The 24,191-nt window shown below is 45.6% G+C and overlaps 2 protein-coding genes across 2 annotated transcripts in view; both read right to left on the bottom strand.

The window, feature by feature from the left end:
- Positions 1–6,158, bottom strand: part of LOC139419165 (prominin-1-A-like) — a 58,798-nt gene extending 52,640 nt beyond the window's left edge. Inside the window, exon 1 of the mRNA XM_071169147.1 lies at positions 5,646–6,158. Coding sequence (XP_071025248.1) covers positions 5,646–5,943 — 298 coding nt within the window. The 5' untranslated portion in view covers positions 5,944–6,158. The remainder of the gene's footprint in view (positions 1–5,645) is intronic.
- A 3,539-nt stretch (positions 6,159–9,697) lies between these two features.
- The window catches only part of LOC139419754 (transmembrane anterior posterior transformation protein 1 homolog), a 28,702-nt gene continuing 14,208 nt past the window's right edge, over positions 9,698–24,191 (bottom strand). The window contains exons 9-14 of the mRNA XM_071169753.1: positions 21,651–21,760; positions 19,754–19,813; positions 19,568–19,636; positions 17,979–18,055; positions 13,261–13,424; positions 9,698–10,678 (exon numbers count right to left, since the gene is read on the bottom strand). Coding sequence (XP_071025854.1) covers positions 10,410–10,678; positions 13,261–13,424; positions 17,979–18,055; positions 19,568–19,636; positions 19,754–19,813; positions 21,651–21,760 — 749 coding nt within the window. The 3' untranslated portion in view covers positions 9,698–10,409. The remainder of the gene's footprint in view (positions 10,679–13,260; positions 13,425–17,978; positions 18,056–19,567; positions 19,637–19,753; positions 19,814–21,650; positions 21,761–24,191) is intronic.

Genomic DNA, 24,191 nt, shown 5'->3' on the forward strand with positions numbered 1-24,191 from the left:
TAGACCTACATACTAAACTGATAAACCTGACAGTAGACCTACATGCTAAACTGATAAACCTGACAGTAGACCTACATGCTAAACATGACAGTAGACCTACATACTAAACCTGACAGTAGACCTACATACTAAACCTGACAGTAGACCTACATACTAAACCTGACAGTAGACCTACATACTAAACCTGACAGCAGACCTACATACTAAACTGATAAACCTGACAGTAGACCTACATACTAAACTGATACACCTGACAGTAGACCTACATGCTAAACCTGACAGTAGACCTACATGCTAAACCTGACAGTAGACCTACATACTAAACCTGACAGTAGACCTACATGCTAAACCTGACAGTAGACCTACATACTAAACCTGACAGTAGACCTACATACTAAACCTGACAGTGGACCTACATACTAAACTGATAAACCTGACAGTAGACCTACATACTAAACTGATACACCTGACAGTAGACCTACATGCTAAACCTGACAGTAGACCTACATACTAAACCTGACAGTAGACCTACATACTAAACCTGACAGTAGACCTACATACTAAACTGATAAACCTGACAGTAGACCTACATACTAAACTGATACACCTGACAGTAGACCTACATGCTAAACCTGACAGTAGACCTACATACTAAACCTGACAGTAGACCTACATACTAAACCTGACAGTAGACCTACATACTAAACTGATAAACCTGACAGTAGACCTACATGCTAAACCTGACAGTAGACCTACATACTAAACCTGACAGTAGACCTACATACTAAACTGATAAACCTGACAGTAGACCTACATACTAAACCTGACAGTAGACCTACATACTAAACTGATAAACCTGACAGTAGACCTACATACTAAACCTGACAGTAGACCTACATACTAAACCTGACAGTAGACCTACATACTAAACCTGACAGTAGACCTACATACTAAACCTGACAGTAGACCTACATACTAAACTGATAAACCTGACAGTAGACCTACATACTAAACCTGACAGTAGACCTACATAATAAACCTGACAGTAGATCTACATACTAAACTGATAAACCTGACAGTAGACCTACATACTAAACTGATAAACCTGACAGTAGACCTACATACTAAACCTGACAGTAGACCTACATACTAAACCTGACAGTAGACCTACATACTAAACCTGACAGTAGACCTACATAATAAACCTGACAGTAGATCTACATACTAAACTGATAAACCTGACAGTAGACCTACATACTAAACTGATAAACCTGACAGTAGACCTACATGCTAAACCTGACAGTAGACCTAAATATTAAACTGATAAACCTGACAGTAGACCTACATACTAAACCTGACAGTAGACCTACATACTAAACTGATAAACCTGACAGTAGACCTACATAATAAACCTGACAGTAGACCTACATACTAAACTGATAAACCTGACAGTAGACCTACATACTAAACCTGACAGTAGACCTACATACTAAACCTGACAGTAGACCTACATACTAAACCTGACAGTAGACCTACATACTAAACCTGACAGTAGACTACATACTAAACCTGACAGTAGACCTACATACTAAACCTGACAGTAGACCTACATACTAAACCTGACAGTAGACAGTAGACCTACATACTAAACCTGACAGTAGACCTACATACTAAACTGATAAACCTGACAGTAGACCTACATGCTAAACTGATAAACCTGACAGTAGACCTACATGCTAAACATGACAGTAGACCTACATACTAAACCTGACAGTAGACCTACATACTAAACCTGACAGTAGACCTACATACTAAACCTGACAGTAGACCTACATACTAAACCTGACAGCAGACCTACATACTAAACTGATAAACCTGACAGTAGACCTACATACTAAACTGATACACCTGATAGTAGACCTACATGCTAAACCTGACAGTAGACCTACATACTAAACCTGACAGTAGACCTACATACTAAACCTGACAGTGGACCTACATACTAAACTGATAAACCTGACAGTAGACCTACATACTAAACTGATACACCTGACAGTAGACCTACATGCTAAACCTGACAGTAGACCTACATACTAAACCTGACAGTAGACCTACATACTAAACCTGACAGTAGACCTACATACTAAACTGATAAACCTGACAGTAGACCTACATACTAAACTGATACACCTGACAGTAGACCTACATGCTAAACCTGACAGTAGACCTACATACTAAACCTGACAGTAGACCTACATACTAAACCTGACAGTAGACCTACATACTAAACTGATAAACCTGACAGTAGACCTACATGCTAAACTGATAAACCTGACAGTAGACCTACATGCTAAACATGACAGTAGACCTACATACTAAACCTGACAGTAGACCTACATCCTAAACCTGACAGTAGACCTACATACTAAACCTGACAGTAGACCTACATACTAAACCTGACAGCAGACCTACATACTAAACTGATAAACCTGACAGTAGACCTACATACTAAACTGATACACCTGACAGTAGACCTACATGCTAAACCTGACAGTAGACCTACATACTAAACCTGACAGTAGACCTGCATACTAAACCTGACAGTGGACCTACATACTAAACTGATAAACCTGACAGTAGACCTACATACTAAACTGATACACCTGACAGTAGACCTACATGCTAAACCTGACAGTAGACCTACATACTAAACCTGACAGTAGACCTACATACTAAACCTGACAGTAGACCTACATACTAAACCTGACAGTAGACCTACATACTAAACCTGACAGTAGACCTACATACTAAACTGATAAACCTGACAGTAGACCTACATACTAAACTGATACACCTGACAGTAGACCTACATGCTAAACCTGACAGTAGACCTACATACTAAACCTGACAGTAGACCTACATACTAAACCTGACAGTAGACCTACATACTAAACTGATAAACCTGACAGTAGACCTACATGCTAAACCTGACAGTAGACCTACATACTAAACCTGACAGTAGACCTACATACTAAACTGATAAACCTGACAGTAGACCTACATACTAAACCTGACAGTAGACCTACATACTAAACTGATAAACCTGACAGTAGACCTACATACTAAACCTGACAGTAGACCTACATACTAAACCTGACAGTAGACCTACATACTAAACCTGACAGTAGACCTACATACTAAACTGATAAACCTGACAGTAGACCTACATACTAAACTGATACACCTGACAGTAGACCTACATGCTAAACCTGACAGTAGACCTACATACTAAACCTGACAGTAGACCTACATACTAAACCTGACAGTAGACCTACATACTAAACTGATAAACCTGACAGTAGACCTACATACTAAACCTGACAGTAGACCTACATACTAAACCTGACAGTAGACCTACATACTAAACTGATAAACCTGACAGTAGACCTACATACTAAACCTGACAGTAGACCTACATACTAAACTGATAAACCTGACAGTAGACCTACATACTAAACCTGACAGTAGACCTACATACTAAACCTGACAGTAGACCTACATACTAAACCTGACAGCAGACCTACATACTAAACCTGACAGTAGACCTACATACTAAACCTGACAGTAGACCTACATACTAAACTGATAAACCTGACAGTAGACCTACATACTAAACTGATAAACCTGAACAACCCTCCATGACCCATCCTTCAGACTTCTGAACTTAACTAACACATCTGTCTTGATTAATTAACACATCCACCTGTCTTGACTAATTAACACATCCATCTGTGTTGATGAATTAACACATCCATCTGTCTTGATTAATTAACACATCCATCTGTCTTGACTAATTAACGCATCCATCTGTCTTGACTAATTAACGCATCCATCTGTCTTGACTAATTAACGCATCCATCTGTCTTGACTAATTAACACATCCATCTGTCTTGATTAATTAACACATCCATCTCTCTTGATTAATTAACACATCTATCTGTCTTGATTAATTAACACATCCATCTGTCTTGATTAATTAACACATCCATCTGTCTTGACTAACTCAGATCTATCTTTCTTGATTAATTAAGGAGCATAATATTTATATTGTAGTAATATTTTTGCGTTGTTATTTCAGAAAATGACAAGGCAATAAATATATAAATATACCGCTAGTTAATTAAGAAAGTTAGATGTTAGTTAATCAAGAAATATACTGATAATTAAATAACCTTATCTTTCATAATTACCTAACAATATATTTCAGAATTAACTAACTGTATATTATCTTAATTAACTAACTGTATATTATCTTAATTAACTACCTGGATATTATCTTAATTAACTACCTGTATATTATCTTAATTAACTACCTGTATATTATCTTAATTAACTACCTGTATATTATCTTAATTAACTACCTGTATATTATCTTAATTAACTACCTGTATATTATCTTAATTAATTAACTAACTGTATATTATCTTAATTAACTACCTGTATATTATCTTAATTAACTACCTGTATATTATCTTAATTAACTAACTGTATATTATCTTAATTAACTACCTGTATATTATCTTAATTAACTACCTGTATATTATCTTAATTAACTACCTGTATATTATCTTAATTAACTACCTGTATATTATCTTAATTAACTAACTGTATATTATCTTAATTAACTCCCTGTATATTATCTTAATTAACTACCTGTATATTATCTTAATTAACTACCGGTATATTATCTTAATTAACTAATTGCATATTATCTTAATTAACTACCTGTATATTATCTTAATTAACTAACAGTATATTTCTTAATTAACTAACAGTATATTATCTTAATTAACTACCTGTATATTATCTTAATTAACTACCTGTATATTTCTTAATTAACTACCTGTATATTATCTTAATTAACTACCTGTATATTATCTTAATTAACTAACAGTATATTTCTTAATTAACTAACAGTATATTATCTTAATTAACTACCTGTATATTATCTTAATTAACTACCTGTATATTTCTTAATTAACTACCTGTATATTTCTTAATTAACTAACAGTATATTTCATAATTAGACAACACATGTATTGATTTACTTTATTCATCTCATATGTATATTCTGTACTCTATACCATCTACTGCATCTTGATGTAATACATGTATCACTAGCCACTTTAAACTATGCCACTTTGTTTACATACCCTACATTACTCATCCCATATGTATATACTGTACTCAATACCATCTACTGCATCTTGCCTATGCTGTTCTGTACCATCACTTATTCATATATCTTTATGTACATATTCTTTGTCCCCTTACACTTGTGTCTATAAGGTAGTAGTTTTGGAATTGTTAGCTAGATTACTCGTTGGTTATTACTGCATTGTCGGAACTAGAAGCACAAGCATTTCGCTACACTCGCATTAACATCTGCTAACCATGTGTATGTGACAAATAAATGTGATTTGATTTGTTGTTAAATGTATTTATTGTGTAGCCTACGCTATTCTCCTTTTATCTGCCATGTAGACGTATTCTGAAATAAAACTCTACTCAACCTGCAGGGCCTTATAGGAGCAGCCCTGGCCAAGACGCGCGCACACACACACACACTGAGCCGTGCTCCTCACCTTTCGGGAAGGGGTTCGGTTGGACCACGTAAAGGAACGCGTGCACCATGTGGAACAGAACACCGATGGCACCGGGCTCGTAGTAGGCGTGCGTGTCGTACACACCGGAGGGCACGAACCCAAAGTCTAGGGGTTCTACCGGGGGCGGGGACCGCTGCTGCCGCGTGCTCACGGACGCGGAGTCTGCCTGCAGTTTGCTCGTCGGGTCTTCACGTTCCGGGGAGTCCCGGGGTTGATGACGTAGCTCCCCGGTGCTGCCCCAACACAGCAGCAACACGAGCCCCGCTCTCCACAGCATGGCTTGAGACTAGTCTTTGCAAAACGCACTCCAAATAAAACGGTAAAAGAACACGGAATGAGAGAGAGAGAAAAGAGGTGGTGACCTGTCTCCACCGTCTGAAAGAAAGAAAGAAACTGCAACGACAGAAGTCCAAATTTCAGATAGTCCCGTAAAGTACTGTTACGTCTTGTTGTCCCGGTTAAACATGTCTCCAGTGACACTTGTTGTCTCTAGAGGTGGAATGAACCGTACTAATGCTCATCCGACGGCGCGCGGGCACGTGATGAGTTCGGGTGCGCAGGCCCGTTGATCCCAGTGTGAGCTGCGGTCTCGTGTGTTTGTCACTTACCGTTCTGTCCTAGTCAGACACCTGACAGCTGTCAGCTTTCCGTCTTTTTGGCATGAGCTAACCAAAACACGAATATTACAAACAGAGACAGAGAGACAGAGACTCAGAGAGAGAGAGACAGAGAAACAGAGACAGAGACAGAGAGAGAGAGACAGAGAGAGGGGTAGAGAGAGAGACAGAGAGAGAGAGAGCACAGTATGTGTGGAAGTAATAGACTAAATAGGACAATTAACTGCAAAGGGTGTGTGTGTGTGTGTGTGTGTGTGTGAGAGAGAGAGAGAGAGAGAGAGAGAGAGAGAGAGAGAGAGACAGAGAAAGGTTTTACTGCATTACATGGGCATGCTATCTTTTTGATTTGGTCCTGCCATGCGTCACTTGAGTGGGTTGAGTCACTGACGTGATCTTCCTGTCTGGGTTGGCGCCCTCCCTTGGGTTGTGCCTTGGCGGAGATCTTTGTGGGCTATACTCGGCCTTGTCTCAGGATGGTAAGTTGGTGGTTGAAGGTATACCCCTAGTGGTGTGGGGGCTGTGCTTTGGCAAAGTGGGTGGGGTTATATCCTACCTGTTTGGCCCTGCCTGGGGGTATCATCGGATGTGGCCACAGTGTCTCCTGACCCCTCCTGTCTCAGCCTCCAGTATTTATGCCGCAGTAGTTTATGTGTTGGGGGGCTAGGGTCAGTTTGTTATATCTGGAGTACTTCTCCTGTCTTATCCGGTGTCCTGTGTGAATTTAAGTTTGCTCTCTCTAATTCTCTCTTTCCCTCTTTCTCTCTTTCTCTCTTTCTCTCTCTCAGAGGACCTGAGCCCTAGGACCATGCCTCAGGACTACCTGACATGATGACTCCTTGCTGTCCCCAGTCCACCTGGCCGTGCTGCTGATTCCAGTTTCAACTGTTCTGCCTTATTATTATTCAACCATGCTGGTCATTTATGAACATTTGAACATCTTGGCCATGTTCTGTTATAATCTCCACCCGGCACAGCCAGAAGAGGACTGGCCACCCCACATAGCCTGGTTCCTCTCTAGGTTTCTTCCTAGGTTTTGGCCTTTCTAGGGAGTTTTTCCTAGCCACCGTGCTTCTACAACTGCATTGCTTGCTGTTTGGGGTTTTAGGCTGGGTTTCTGTACAGCACTTTGAGATATCATCTGATGTAAGAAGGGCTATATAAATACATTTGATTTGATTTTGATTTGAGAGAGTGTGTGTGAGAGAGACACCATCCACCACTTCACCATCCAAAGGGTCATTAATAACTTCACCATCCAAAGGGTAATTAATAACGTCACCATCCAAAGGGATTATTAATAACTTCACCATCCAAAGGGATTATTAATAACTTCACCATCCAAAGGGATTATTAATAACTTCACCATCCAAAGGGTCATTAATAACTTCACCATCCAAAGGGTAATTAATAACTTCACCATCCAAAGGGTCATTAATAACTTCACCATCCAAAGGGTAATTAATAACTTCACCATCCAAAGGGATTATTAATAACTTCACCATCCAAAGGGTAATTAATAACTTCACCATCCAAAGGGTAATTAATAACTTCACCATCTAAAGGGTAATTAATAACTTCACCATCCAAAGGGTAATTAATAACTTCACCATCCAAAGGGTAATTAATAACTTCACCATCCAAAGGGATTATTAATAACTTCACCATCCAAAGGGTAATTAATAACTTCACCATCCAAAGGGTAATTAATAACTTCACCATCCAAAGGGTAATTAATAACTTCACCATCCAAAGGGTAATTAATAACTTCACCATCCAAAGGGTAATTAATAACTTCACCATCCAAAGGGTCATTAATAACTTCACCATCCAAAGGGATTATTAATAACTTCACCATCCAAAGGGTAATTAATAACTTCACCATCCAAAGGGTAATTAATAACTTCACCATCCAAAGGGTAATTAATAACTTCACCATCCAAAGGGATTATTAATAACTTCACCATCTAAAGGGTAATTAATAACTTCACCATCCAAAGGGTAATTAATAACTTCACCATCCAAAGGGTCATTAATAACTTCACCATCCAAAGGGATTATTAATAACTTCACCATCTAAAGGGTAATTAATAACTTCACCATCTCAAGGGTAATTAATAACTTCACCATCCAAAGGGATTATTAATAACTTCACCATCCAAAGGGATTATTAATAACTTCACCATCCAAAGGGTAATTAATAACTTCACCATCCAAAGGGTCATTAATAACTTCACCATCCAAAGGGATTATTAATAACTTCACCATCCAAAGGGTCATTAATAACTTCACCATCCAAAGGGATTATTAATAACTTCACCATCCAAAGGGTAATTAATAACTTCACCATCCAAAGGGATTATTAATAACTTCACCATCCAAAGGGTCATTAATAACTTCACCATCCAAAGGGTAATTAATAACTTCATGCTCAAAGGGATTATTAATAACTTCACCATCCAAAGGGTAATTAATAACTTCACCATCCAAAGGGATTATTAATAACTTCACCATCCAAAGGGTCATTAATAACTTCACCATCCAAAGGGATTATTAATAACTTCACCATCCAAAGGGATTATTAATAACTTCACCATCCAAAGGGATTATTAATAACTTCACCATCCAAAGGGTAATTAATAACTTCACCATCCAAAGGGTCATTAATAACTTCACCATCCAAAGGGATTATTAATAACTTCACCATCCAAAGGGTAATTAATAACTTCACCATCCAAAGGGTAATTAATAACTTCACCATCCAAAGGGTAATTAATAACTTCACCATCCAAAGGGTAATTAATAACTTCACCATCCAAAGGGTAATTAATAACTTCACCATCTAAAGGGTAATTAATAACTTCACCATCTCAAGGGTAATTAATAACTTCACCATCCAAAGGGTAATTAATAACTTCACCATCCAAAGGGATTATTAATAACTTCACCATCCAAAGGGTAATTAATAACTTCACCATCCAAAGGGTAATTAATAACTTCACCATCCAAAGGGATTATTAATAACTTCACCATCCAAAGGGTAATTAATAACTTCACCATCCAAAGGGTAATTAATAACTTCACCATCCAAAGGGATTATTAATAACTTCACCATCCAAAGGGTCATTAATAACTTCACCATCCAAAGGGATTATTAATAACTTCACCATCCAAAGGGATATTCAACGTCTGCTTTTTGTTTTACCAATAGGTGATATAGTATAGTATACCTTCTTTGCGAGGAATTGGAAAACCTCCCTGGTCTTTGTGGTTGAATCTGTGTTCGAAACTCACTGCTCGACTGAGGGACCTTACAGATAATTGTATGTGTGGGGTACAGAGATGTCATTAAAACACAGTTTTACTCTTGAACTTGCCACAACAACAAAGGGGTTGAATACTTATTGACTCAAGACATTTCAGCTTTTCCTTTTTTAATGAACTTGTTAAAAATGTAGACAAACATAATTCCACTTTGACATTATGGGGTGTTGTGTGTCAGCCAGGGACCCAACATATAGTCATTATAAATTCAGACGGTAACAACAACAACATGTGGAATAGAGTCAAGGGGTGTGAACTTCCTCCAGGAAGTGTGATGTCACGTAGTGTGAGTCTTAAAGAGGCATTCAACACAGTTCAGTTACACAGGATGGTGAGAGAGTCTGTGGGGGGAACCAACCAGATGGTGAGAGAGTCTGTGTGTGTGGGGTTCGTTGTCATCCCTCTCCTGGAGCAGATTAATGGTTAAATGTACTGTTAAAATGACATTTTTGTCTTTATTTTTTATTTTTTTTTACAAATTGACAAAACATCTTTAAAGGAAAAACCAACCGGTCAGTTTGTGTTAAACACCATCATCATCATCAGAGTGTCTTCTGAACGCTTCATAGTCCAGCTGTAAGGATCCTTAAGGAGCTTCACGTAGTGTTACGACCTCACTACGACAGCTGACATAACAGCCGCGTTGTTAATAAATAAAATACCCAGAGTTCAGTCTTGCGAGTCCATCTGAGTGCACGACCTCTTAACCCCTGGCCAGTCTCTTGTTGCCATGGTATCAGCCAGTCAATTGTGTGTGTGTGTGTGTGTGTGTGTGTGTGTGTGTGTGTGTGTGTGTGTGTGTGTGTCAGTCGATGCGGTTTCCACAGATAGTGAAGCGGTCGATCTCCAATAGGTCTTTCTTGGGGGCGGGGTTTCTATGTTTAAGCCCCTCTCCTTCCTCTCCCGTTGCCGCGGAGATGTCCTTGTCGCCGTCCTCGCCGTCGGGCGTGGTCAGGAAGTGATCGTCTGATTGGCTGGTTGGCAGAGTGGAGGCGGGACTCTCTTGCTGGTGGTTGGTTGGCTGACAAGTGACTGACGCTGAAGACACGACCCCCTCTTCTACGATTGGCTCACCTTGTGGGGTGGGGTTAGCAACCGTTAGCATGGAGATTCTATTTTTCTTTATTTAAACGGTTCTGAACAACAATGATATTTATGTCAGGAAGAGAGACTAGAACAATCAGCAGGGAGGAGAGAAGAGGAGGATGGGGGAGGAGTAGGGGGGAAGAGGGGGTGGTGTGTGTTACCTGGAGGGGTGTTACCTGGAGGGGTGGTGTGTGTTACCTGGAGGGGTGGTGTGTGTTACCTGGGGGGGTGGTGTGTGTGTTACCTGGAGGGGTGGTGTGTGTTACCTGGGGGGGTGTTACCTGGAGGGGTGGTGTGTGTTACCTGGAGGGGTGGTGTGTGTTACCTGGGGGGGTGGTGTGTGTTACCTGGAGGGGTGTTACCTGGAGGGGTGGTGTGTGTTACCTGGAGGGGTGGTGTGTGTTACCTGGAGGGGTGTTACCTGGAGGGGTGGTGTGTGTTACCTGGAGGGGTGGTGTGTGTTACCTGGAGGGGTGTTACCTGGAGGGGTGGTGTGTGTTACCTGGAGGGGTGTTACCTGGAGGGGTGGTGTGTGTTACCTGGAGGGGTGGTGTGTGTTACCTGGAGGGGTGTTACCTGGAGGGGTGGTGTGTGTTACCTGGAGGGGTGGTGTGTGTTACCTGGAGGGGTGTTACCTGGAGGGGTGGTGTGTGTTACCTGGAGGGGTGGTGTGTGTTACCTGGAGGGGTGTTACCTGGAGGGGTGGTGTGTGTTACCTGGAGGGGTGTTACCTGGAGGGGTGGTGTGTGTTACCTGGAGGGGTGTTACCTGGAGGGGTGGTGTGTGTTACCTGGAGGGGTGGTGTGTGTTACCTGGAGGGGTGGTGTGTGTTACCTGGGGGGGGGGGGGGGGGGGGGGGGGAGTAGGGGGGAAGAGGGGGTGGTGTGTGTGTGTTACCTGGAGGGGTGGTGTGTGTTACCTGGGGAGGTGGTGTGTGTGTGTTACCTGGGGGGGGGTGGTGTGTGTTACCTGGAGGGGTGGTGTGTGTTACCTGGGGGGGTGGTGTGTGTTACCTGGGGGGGGGGGGGTGTGTGTGTTACCTGGAGGGGTGGTGTGTGTGTGTTACCTGGAGGGGTGGTGTGTGTGTTACCTGGGGGGGTGGTGTGTGTTACCTGGGGGGGGTGGTGTGTGTGTGTTACCTGGAGGGGTGGTGTGTGTGTGTGTTACCTGGAGGGGTGGTGTGTGTGTGTTACCTGGGGGGGGTGGTGTGTGTTACCTGGAGGGGTGGTGTGTGTTACCTGGGGGGGTGGTGTGTGTTACCTGGGGGGGGTGGTGTGTGTGTGTTACCTGGAGGGTGGTGTGTGTGTGTGTTACCTGGAGGGGTGGTGTGTGTGTGTGTGTTACCTGGAGGGGTGGTGTGTGTGTGTGTTACCTGGAGGGGTGGTGTGTGTGTGTTACCTGGAGGGGTGGTGTGTGTGTGTGTTACCTGGAGGGGTGGTGTGTGTTACCTGGAGGGGTGGTGTGTGTTACCTGGAGGGGTGGTGTGTGTTACCTGGAGGGGTGGTGTGTGTTACCTGGGGGGGTGTTACCTGGAGGGGTGGTGTGTGTGTTACTTGGGTGGGGTGGTGTGTGTGTGTGTGTTACCTGGAGGGGTGGTGTGTGTTACCTGGAGGGGTGGTGTGTGTGTTACCTGGGGGGGTGGTGTGTGTGTGTGTGTGTTACCTGGAGGGGTGGTGTGTGTTAACTGGAGGGGTGGTGTGTGTTACCTGGGGGGTGGTGTGTGTGTTTTACCTGGGGGGTGGTGTGTGTGTGTTACCTGGAGGGGTGGTGTGTGTGTGTGTTACCTGGAGGGGTGGTGTGTGTGTGTTACCTGGAGGGGTGGTGTGTGTGTGTTACCTGGAGGGGTGGTGTGTGTGTGTGTTACCTGGAGGGGTGGTGTGTGTGTTACCTGGAGGGGTGGTGTGTGTTACCTGGAGGGGTGGTGTGTGTTACCTGGAGGGGTGGTGTGTGTGTTACTTGGGTGGGGTGGTGTGTGTGTGTGTGTTACCTGGAGGGGTGGTGTGTGTTACCTGGAGGGGTGGTGTGTGTGTTACCTGGGGGGGTGGTGTGTGTGTGTGTGTTACCTGGAGGAGTGGTGTGTGTTAACTGGAGGGGTGGTGTGTGTTACCTGGGGGGGGTGGTGTGTGCGTTACCTGGAGGGGTGGTGTGTGTGTGTGTGTTAACTGGAGGGGTGGTGTGTGTTACCTGGGGGGGGGGGGGGGGGGGGGGGTGTGTGTGTTACCTGGAGGGGTGGTGTGTGTGTGTTACCTGGAGGGGTGGTGTGTGTTACCTGGAGGGGTGGTGTGTTACCTGGAGGGGTGGTGTGTGTGTGTTACCTGGAGGGGTGGTGTGTGTTACCTGGAGGGGTGGTGTGTTACCTGGGGGGGTGGTGTGTTACCTGGGGGGTGGTGTGTGTTACCTGGGGGGGTGGTGTGTTACCTGGGGGGGTGGTGTGTTACCTGGGGGGGTGGTGTGTGTTACCTGGGGGGGTGGTGTGTGTTACCTGGGGGGGTGGTGTGTGTTACCTGGGGGGGTGGTGTGTGTTACCTGGGGGGGTGGTGTGTGTTACCTGGGGGGGTGGTGTGTGTTACCTGGAGGGGTGGTGTGTGTGGGTCTGTGTGCTCTAGAGTTGGAGCGGCTGGAGGCAGCAGAGGGGGGAGACTGGAACAGCTTCTCCTCCATATTGGCTTCTTTGACGAACACACAGGACGTTCCCAGCAACACGATACTGTTCAGTACCTTCAGAGAGATCATCCTACACACACACACACACACACACACACACACACACACACACACACACACACACACACACACACACACACACACACACACACACACACACACACACAGTTAAAGATACCCTTTGGGGTAGTAAGTGGGCAAAAGACCCCATCAGACCAGAGCTGGACAACAGACCCCATCAGACCAGAGCTGGACAACAGACCCCATCAGACCAGAGCTGGACAAAAGACCCCATCATACCAGAGCTGGACAACAGACCCCATCAGACCAGAGCTGGACAACAGACCCCATCAGACCAGAGCTGGACAAAAGACCCCATCAGACCAGAGCTGGACAACAGACCCCATCAGACCAGAGCTGGACAACAGACCCCATCAGACCAGAGCTGGACAAAAGACCCCATCAGACCAGAGCTGGACAACAGACCCCATCAGACCAGAGCTGGACAACAAACCCCATCAGAACAGAGCTGGACAAAAGACCCCATCAGACCAGAGCTGGACAACAGACCCCATCATACCAGAGCTGGTTGACACGGACAAAAGACCCCATCAGACCAGAGCTGGACAACAGACCCCATCAGACCAGAGCTGGACAACAGACCCCATCAGACCAGAGCTGGACAACAGACCCCATCAGACCAGAGCTGGACAACAGACCCCATCAGACCAGAGCTGGACAACAGACCCCATCATACCAGAGCTGGACAACAGACCCCATCAGACCAGAGCTGGACAACAGACCCCATCAGACCAGAGCTGGACAAAAGACCCCATCATACCAGAGCTGGACAACAGACCCCATCATACCAGTGCTGGACAACAGACCCCATCAGACCAGAGCTGGACAACAGACCCCATCAGACCAGAGCTGGACAACAGACCCCATCAGACCAGAGCTGGACAACAGACCCCATCAGACCAGAGCTGGACAAAAGACCCCATCAGACCAGAGCTGGACAACAGACCCCATCAGACCAGAGCTGGACAACAGACCCCATCAGACCAGAGCAGGACAACAAACCCCATCAGAACAGAGCTGGACAAAAGACCCCATCAGACCAGAGCTGGACAACAGACCCCATCAGAACAGAGCTGGACAACAGACCCCATCAGACCAGAGCTGGACAACAGACCCCATCAGACCAGAGCTGGACAAAAGACCCCATCATACCAGAGCTGGACAACAGACCCCATCAGACCAGAGCTGGACAACAGACCCCATCAGACCAGAGCTGGACAAAAGACCCCATCAGACCAGAGCTGGACAACAGACCCCATCAGACCAGAGCTGGACAACAGACCCCATCAGACCAGAGCTGGACAAAAGACCCCATCAGACCAGAGCTGGACAACAGACCCCATCAGACCAGAGCTGGACAACAAACCCCATCAGAACAGAGCTGGACAAAAGACCCCATCAGACCAGAGCTGGACAACAGACCCCATCATACCAGAGCTGGTTGACACGGACAAAAGACCCCATCAGACCAGAGCTGGACAACAGACCCCATCAGACCAGAGCTGGACAACAGACCCCATCAGACCAGAGCTGGACAACAGACCCCATCAGACCAGAGCTGGACAACAGACCCCATCAGACCAGAGCTGGACAACAGACCCCATCATACCAGAGCTGGACAACAGACCCCATCAGACCAGAGCTGGACAACAGACCCCATCAGACCAGAGCTGGACAAAAGACCCCATCATACCAGAGCTGGACAACAGACCCCATCATACCAGTGCTGGACAACAGACCCCATCAGACCAGAGCTGGACAACAGACCCCATCAGACCAGAGCTGGACAACAGACCCCATCAGACCAGAGCTGGACAACAGACCCCATCAGACCAGAGCTGGACAACAGACCCCATCAGACCAGAGCTGGACAACAGACCCCATCAGACCAGAGCTGGACAAAAGACCCCATCAGACCAGAGCTGGACAACAGACCCCATCAGACCAGAGCTGGACAACAGACCCCATCAGACCAGAGCAGGACAACAAACCCCATCAGAACAGAGCTGGACAAAAGACCCCATCAGACCAGAGCTGGACAACAGACCCCATCAGAACAGAGCTGGACAACAGACCCCATCAGACCAGAGCTGGACAACAGACCCCATCAGACCAGAGCTGGACAAAAGACACCACCAGAAATTGACCCATTTTGCTTGACAATGATAAACACAGATTTCATTTTTAATTAAATTTTCACCTCAAACGGCGTCCTCGTCTTAGTGACATACTGTCCTCGTCTTAGTGACATACTGTCCTCATCTTAGTGACATACTGTCCTCATCTTAGTGACATACTGTCCTCATCTTAGTGACATACTGTCCTCGTCTTAGTGACATACTGTCCTCATCTTAGTGACATACTGTCCTCATCTTAGTGACATACTGTCCTCATCTTAGTGACATACTGTCCTCATCTTAGTGACATACTGTCCTCATCTTAGTGACATACTGTCCTCATCTTAGTGACATACTGTCCTCATCTTAGTGACATACTGTCCTCATCTTAGTGACATACTGTCCTCATCTTAGTGACATACTGTCCTCATCTTAGTGACATACTGTCCTCATCTTAGTGACATACTGTCCTCATCTTAGTGACATACTGTCCTCATCTTAGTGACATACAGCAGATAGAGAGAGGTTTCATTTCCTCAGTAGAGAGTTGAGAAATGGCGTCCTCATCTTAGTGACATACTGTCCTCGTCTTAGTGACATACTGTCCTCGTCTTAGTGACATACTGTCCTCATCTTAGTGACATACTGTCCTCATCTTAGTGACATACTGTCCTCATCTTAGTGACATACTGTCCTCATCTTAGTGACATACTGTCCTCATCTTAGTGACATACTGTCCTCATCTTAGTGACATACTGTCCTCGTCTTAGTGACATACTGTCCTCATCTTAGTGACATACTGTCCTCATCTTAGTGACATACTGTCCTCATCTTAGTGACATACTGTCCTCGTCTTAGTGACATACTGTCCTCATCTTAGTGACATACTGTCCTCATCTTAGTGACATACTGTCCTCGTCTTAGTGACATACTGCAGATAGAGAGAGGTTAAATTTCCTCAGTAGAGTTGAGAAATACCTCTCTTCCTTCACGTGTGTGAGGCCCATCCGATATTGGACAGAAGTGGTCGTTTAGGCCCTGGGGCCACTAGGGGGGCTTTTAAAATGGCGTTTTACCCCCAGGTACAAGAGAAGACATCTTACCCCCAGGTAGAAGAGAAGGTGTCTTACCCCCAGGTACAAGAGGAGGTGTCTTACTCCCAGGTAGAAGAGAAGGCGTCTTACCCCCAGGTACAATAGAAGGTGTCTTACTCCCAGGTAGAAGAGAAGGTGTCTTATCCCAGGTAGAAGAGAAGGTGTCTTATCCCAGGTAGAAGAGAAGGTGTCTTATCCCCAGGTAGAAGAGAAAGTGTCTTACCCCCAGGTAGAAGAGAAGGTGTCTTAACTACAGGTAGAAGAGAAGGTGTCTTACCCCAGGTAGAAGAGAAAGTGTCTTACCCCAGGTAGAAGAGAAGGTGTCTTACCCCAGGTACAAGAGAAGGTGTCTTACCCCCAGGTAGATAAGGTATCTTACCCCAGGTAGAAGAGAAAGTGTCTTACCCCAAGTAGAAGAGAAGACATCTTACCCCAGGTAGATAAGAAGGCACCTTACCCCAGGTAGAAGAGAAGGTGTCTTACCCCAGGTAGAAGAGAAGACGTCTTACCCCAGGTAGAAGAGAAGGTGTCTTAACCCCAGGTAGAAGAGAAGACGTCTTACCCCAGGTAGAAGAGAAGACGTCTTACCCCAGGTAGAAGAGAAGGTGTCTTACCCCCAGGTACAAGAGAAGGTGTCTTACCCCCAGGTAGAAGAGAAGGTGTCTTACCCCAGGTAGAAGTGAAGACATCTTACCCCAGGTAGAAGTGAAGACATCTTACCGCAGGTAGAAGAGAAGACGTCTTATACCCGGGTAGAAGAGAAGGTGTCTTACCCCCAGGTAGATAAGAAGGCGTCTTACCCCCAGGTAGAAGAGAATACGTCTTACCCCCAGGTAGAAGAGAAGGTGTCTTACCCCCAGGTAGAAGAGAAGGTGTCTTACCCCCAGGTAGAAGAGAAGACATCTTAACCCCAGGTAGAAGAGAAGGTGTCTTACCCCCAGGTAGAAGAGAAGGTGTCTTACCCCCAGGTAGAAGAGAAGGTGTCTTAACCCCAGGTAGAAGAGAAGGTGTCTTACCCCCAGGTAGAAGAGAAGGTGTCTTAACTACAGGTAGAAGAGAAGGTGTCTTACCCCCAGGTAGATAAGAAGGCGTCTTACCCCCAGGTAGAAGAGAAGACATCTTACCCCAGCTGGAAGAGAAGACATCTTACCCCAGGTAGAAGAGAAAGTGTCTTACCCCAGGTAGAAGAGAAGACATCTTACCCCAGGTAGAAGAGAAGACATCTTACCCCAGGTAGAAGAGAAGACATCTTACCCCAGGTAGAAGAGAAGACATCTTACCCCAGGTAGAAGAGAAGACATCTTACCCCAGGTAGAAGAGAAGACATCTTACCCCAGATAGAAGAGAAGAACACACATGAAGGAGAGAGATCCCTGGATCTTCACTGAGCTGGTCACCACCCTGATCAACTGAAACAGACACACACACACCAAAATCCCTGTCAATAATAACCCTGTCTTCTCCCCCCAGACCTGGGTTCAATATCAATACCAGCCAAATCAATAATAACCCTGTCTCCTCCCCCAGACCTGGGATCAATATCAGCCCAATCAATAAAAACCCTGTCTCCTCCCCCAGACCTGGGATCAATACCAGCCAAATCAATAATAACCCTGTCTCCTCCCCCAGACCTGGGATCAATACCAGCCAAATCAATAATAACCCTGTCTCCTCCCCCCAGACCTGGGTTCAATATCAATACCAGCCAAATCAATAATAACCCTGTCTCCTCCCCCAGACCTGGGATCAATATCAGCCCAATCAATAAAAACCCTGTCTCCCCCCAGACCTGGGTTCAATATCAATACCAGCCAAATCAATAATAACACTGTCTCCTCCCTGCAGACCCAGCCTTAATGAGCTGTAATACTAGTTGAACCCAGGTCTGCAGACCCACCCTTAAAGAGCTGTAATACTAGTTGAACCCAGGCCTGCAGACCCAGCCTTAAAGAGCTGTAATACTAGTTGAACCCAGGCCTGCAGACCCAGCCTTAAAGAGCTGTAATACTAGTTGAATCCAGGCCTCCAGACCCAGCCTTAAAGAGCTGTAATACTAGTTGAACCCAGGCCTCCAGACCCAGCCTTAAAGAGCTGTAATACTAGTTGAACCCAGGTCTGCAGACCCACCCTTAAAGAGCTGTAATACTAGTTGAACCCAGGCCTGCAGACCCAGCCTTAAAGAGCTGTAATACTAGTTGAACCCAGGCCTGCAGACCCAGCCTTAAAGAGCTGTAATACTAGTTGAACCCAGGTCTGCAGACCCAGCCTTAAAGAGCTGTAATACTAGTTGAACCCAGGCCTGCAGACCCAGCCTTAAAGAGCTGTAATACTAGTTGAATCCAGGCCTCCAGACCCAGCCTTAAAGAGCTGTAATACTAGTTGAACCCAGGCCTCCAGACCCAGCCTTAAAGAGCTGTAATACTAGTTGAACCCAGGCCTGCAGACCCAGCCTTGAAGAGCTGTAATACTAGTTGAACCCAGGCCTGCAGACCCAGCCTTAAAGAGCTGTAATACTAGTTGAACCCAGGCCTGCAGACCCAGCCTTAAAGAGCTGTAATACTAGTTGAACCCAGGCCTGCAGACCCAGCCTTGAAGAGCTGTAATACTAGTTGAACCCAGGCCTGCAGACCCAGCCTTAAAGAGCTGTAATACTAGTTGAACCCAGGCCTGCAGACCCAGCCTTAAAGAGCTGTAATACTAGTTGAACCCAGGCCTGCAGACCCAGCCTTAAAGAGCTGTAATACTAGTTGAACCCAAGCCTGCAGACACAGCCTTAAAGAGCTGTAATACTAGTTGAACCCTGGCCTGCAGACCCAGCCTTAAAGAGCTGTAATACTAGTTGAACCCAAGCCTGCAGACCCAGCCTTAAAGAGCTGTAATACTAGTTGAACCCTGGCCTGCAGACCCAGCCAGTCTCTTACCAGCAGAGCTAAAGGCAGTGGAATGAAGCCCATTCTCCTGGAGACTGAGTCACTGTAGTCTGTATAGGCCTGGTAAACAAACACACACTATATTAATAATGACCTGTCAATAACAACTCATCAATAAATCAATACAATATATTAAATTATCAATAATCATCATCAATATTCATGTTTAAATCTCACGTTTTTCTGTCTGCTGCTGACGAGGTCGAACGCCAGGCTGGCGCGGTACTCCCCGTAGACCTGATGACATAGATGTGGTGAACAGATGAGCTCTAATATATTGGCACCCTTGATGACAGTCAGATGTGGTGAACAGATGAGCTCTAATATATCGGCACCCTTGATGACAGTCAGATGTGGTGAACAGATGAGCTCTAATATATCGGCACCCTGGATGACAGTCAGATGTGGTAAACAGATGAGCTCTAATATATCGGCACCCTTGATGACAGTCAGATGTGGTGAACAGATGAGCTCTAATATATCGGCACCCTTGATGACAGTCAGATGTGGTAAACAGATGAGCTCTAATATATCGGCACCCTTGAAGACAGTCAGATGTGGTGAACAGATGAGCTCTAATATATCGGCACCCTTGATGACAGTCAGATGTGGTGAACAGATGAGCTCTAATATATCGGCACCCTGGATGACAGTCAGATGTGGTGAACAGATGAGCTCTAATATATCGGCACCCTTGATGACAGTCAGATGTGGTAAACAGATGAGCTCTAATATATCGGCACCCTTGATGACAGTCAGATGTGGTAAACAGATGAGCTCTAATATATCGGCACCCTTGATGACAGTCAGATGTGGTGAACAGATGAGCTCTAATATATCGGCACCCTTGATGACAGTCAGATGTGGTAAACAGATGAGCTCTAATATATCGGCACCCTTGATGACATAGATGTGATAAACAGATGAGCTCTAATATATCGGCACCCTGGATGACAGTCAGATGTGGTGAACAGATGAGCTCTAATATATCGGCACCCTGGATGACAGTCAGATGTGGTGAACAGATGAGCTCTAATATATCGGCACCCTTGATGACAGTCAGATGTGGTGAACAGATGAGCTCTAATATATTGGCACCCTTGATGACAGTCAGATGTGGTAAACAGATGAGCTCTAATATATCGGCACCCTTTGATGACATAGTTAGATTGACCTGTTTTAAACCGGCTGAATGTTTATTTTTCCCCAGTTGTCACGGTCGTCTAATGAATCAACGGACCAAGGCGCAGCGTGAAAGGAGTTCCACATGTTTATTAAAGGAAACTCACAAAAACAATAAAGAGCAACGAAACGTGACGTTCTGTAGAGCTCACAGGCATCAACACAAAAACAAGATCCCACAAAAACCCAGTGGGGAAAAGGGCTGCCTAAATATGATCCCCAATCAGAGACAACGATAGACAGCTGCCTCTGATTGGGAACCACACCAGGCCAACACAAAAACTAGAGTTACCACCCTAGTCACACCCCGACCTAACCAAATTAGAGAATAAAAGGCTCTCTAAGGTCAGGGCGTGACACCTGTAGACACACCCCCAGGAGAGGACGGACGGAGGGAGGGAGGGACACTTATGTCTGGAGTGATGTCGTTATACTAACCCTAAACCACACCCCCAGGAGAGGACGGAGGGAGGGAGGGAGGGAGGGACACTTACGTCTGGAGTGATGTCGTTATACTAACCCTAAACCACACCCCCAGGAGAGGACGGACGGACGGAGGGAGGGACACTTACGTCTGGAGTGATGTCATTATACTAACCCTAAACCACACCCCCAGGAGAGGACGGAGGGAGGGAGGGAGGGACACTTACGTCTGCAGTGATGTCATTATACTAACCCTAAACCACACCCCCAGGAGAGGACGGAGGGAGGGAGGGAGGGAGAGAGGGAGGGACACTTACGTCTGGAGTGATGTCATTATACTAACCCTAAACCACACCCCCAGGAGAGGACGGAGGGAGGGAGGGAGGGACACTTACGTCTGGAGTGATGTCATTATACTAACCCTAAACCACACCCCCAGGAGAGGACGGAGGGAGGGACGGACACTTACGTCTGCAGTGATGTCGTTAAACTTGGTGATGAAGGCGTGCTTGACAACATCCACGGTAACCTCAGACGCTATCACCATGACGACGTCAGGAAACAGCACCCACAGGTGGTCTGTCATTAAAAATCAAATCATATTAACCGATCAGTACATTATCAAAACATCACTAATCAATAATGAAATCATCAGTACATTATCAAAACATCACTAATCAATAATGAAATCATCAGTACATTATCAAAACATCACTAATCATTCATATTAACCGATCAGGAAATGATCAATACATTATTAATACATCACTAAATCAATAACATCAGCGATTGATACATTTTCAATACAGACACCCAGTTGATACGAGTCCACAGTTTATGACGAGTGCTGATCATCCGGTTGTAAAACAGTCTGATGTGCTCTAACCTGTCGTTCCTCTGGTCAATGTAATCCGGTTGTAAAACAGTCTGATGTGCTCTAACCTGTCGTTCCTCTGGTCAATGTAATCCGGTTGTAAAACAGTCTGATGTGCTCTAACCTGTCGTTCCTCTGGTCAATGTAATCCGGTTGTAAAACAGTCTGATGTGCTCTAACCTGTCGTTCCTCTGGTCAATGTAATCCGGTTGTAAAACAGTCTGATGTGCTCTAACCTGTCGTTCCTCTGGTCAATGTAATCCGGTTGTAAAACAGTCTGATGTGCTCTAACCTGTCGTTCCTCTGGTCAATGTAATCCGGTTGTAAAACAGTCTGATGTGCTCTAACCTGTCGTTCCTCTGGTCAATGTAATCCGGTTGTAAAACAGTCTGATGTGCTCTAACCTGTCGTTCCTCTGGTCAATGTAATCCGGTTGTAAAACAGTCTGATGTGCTCTAACCTGTCGTTCCTCTGGTCAATGTAATTATGACAGAGTAACACAATATTACAACAGCCGAACTGACAAGGAACTCCTATGCTGTGAAAATCTCCCCTGAACACTGAATGTTTCAGTCTTACCAATAGATCAAGATCTCAGCTAGCCACCTGGCCCACCTTTAGCCTTACCACCATCTCAGCTAGTCACCTGGCCCACCTTTAGCCTTACCAATAGACCACCCTCTCAGCTAGCCACCTGGCCCACCTTTAGCCTTACCAATAGACCACCCTCTCATCTAGCCACCTGGCCCACCTATAGCCTTATCACCATCTCAGCTGGCCACCTTTAGCCTTACCAATACATCACCATCTCAGCTAGCCACCTGGCCCACCTTTAGCCTTACCACCAACTCAGCTAGCCACCTGGCCCACCTTTAGCCTTATCACCCTCTCAGCTAGCCACCTGGCCCACCTTTAGCCTTACCAATACATCACCATCTCAGCTGGCCTCCTGGCCCACCTTTAGCCTTACCAATAGATCAAGATCTCAGCTAGCCACCTGGCCCACCTTTAGCCTTACCAATACATCACCATCTCAGCTAGCCACCTGGCCCACCTTTAGCCTTACCAATAGATCATCCTCTCAGCTGGCCACCTGCCCAACATTTAGCCTTATCACTCTCTCAGCTGGCCACCTGGCCCACCTTTAGCCTTACCAATAGACCACCCTCTCAGCTAGCCACCTGGCCAACTTTAGCCTTACCAATAGAACACCCTTCTCCAGGAGAGATACTGGTTTGCAGGTCTTTTCTCGAGTCCTGCTCTAACACACCAGAACCCAGTCCTGCTCTAACACACCAGAATCGAGTCCTACTCTAACACACCAGAACCCAGTCCTACTCGAACACACCAGAACCCAGTCCTACTCTAACACACCAGAACCCAGTCCTACTCTAACACACCAGAACCCAGTCCTACTCTAACACACCAGAACCCAGTCCTACTCTAACACACCAGAACCCGGTCCTGCCCCAACACACCAGAACCCAGTCCTGCCCTAACACACCAGAACCCAGTCCTGCTCCAACACACCAGAACCCAGTCCTACTCCAACACACCAGAACCCAGTCCTGCTCCAACACACCAGAACCCAGTCCTACTCTAACACACCAGAACCCAGTCCTGCACTAACACACCAGAACCCAGTCCTGCTCCAACACACCAGAACCCAGTCCTACTCCAACACACCAGAACCCAGTCCTACTCTAACACACCAGAACCCAGTCCTACTCTAACACACCAGAACCCAGTCCTGCTCTAACACACCAGAACCCAGTCCTACTCTAACACACCAGAACCCAGTCCTGCTCCAACACACCAGAACCCAGTCCTGCTCTAACACACCAGAACCCAGTCCTGCTCCAACACACCAGAACCCAGTCCTACTCCAACACACCAGAACCCAGTCCTACTCGAACACACCAGAACCCAGTCCTACTCTAACACACCAGAACCCAGTCCTACTCTAACACACCAGAACCCGGTCCTGCCCCAACACACCAGAACCCAGTCCTGCCCTAACACACCAGAACCCAGTCCTGCTCCAACACACCAGAACCCAGTCCTACTCCAACACACCAGAACCCAGTCCTGCTCCAACACACCAGAACCCAGTCCTACTCTAACACACCAGAACCC

This window comes from Oncorhynchus clarkii, chromosome 10 (genome assembly GCF_045791955.1).
Source record: "Oncorhynchus clarkii lewisi isolate Uvic-CL-2024 chromosome 10, UVic_Ocla_1.0, whole genome shotgun sequence".
In the NCBI taxonomy this organism is placed as follows: domain Eukaryota; kingdom Metazoa; phylum Chordata; class Actinopteri; order Salmoniformes; family Salmonidae; genus Oncorhynchus; species Oncorhynchus clarkii.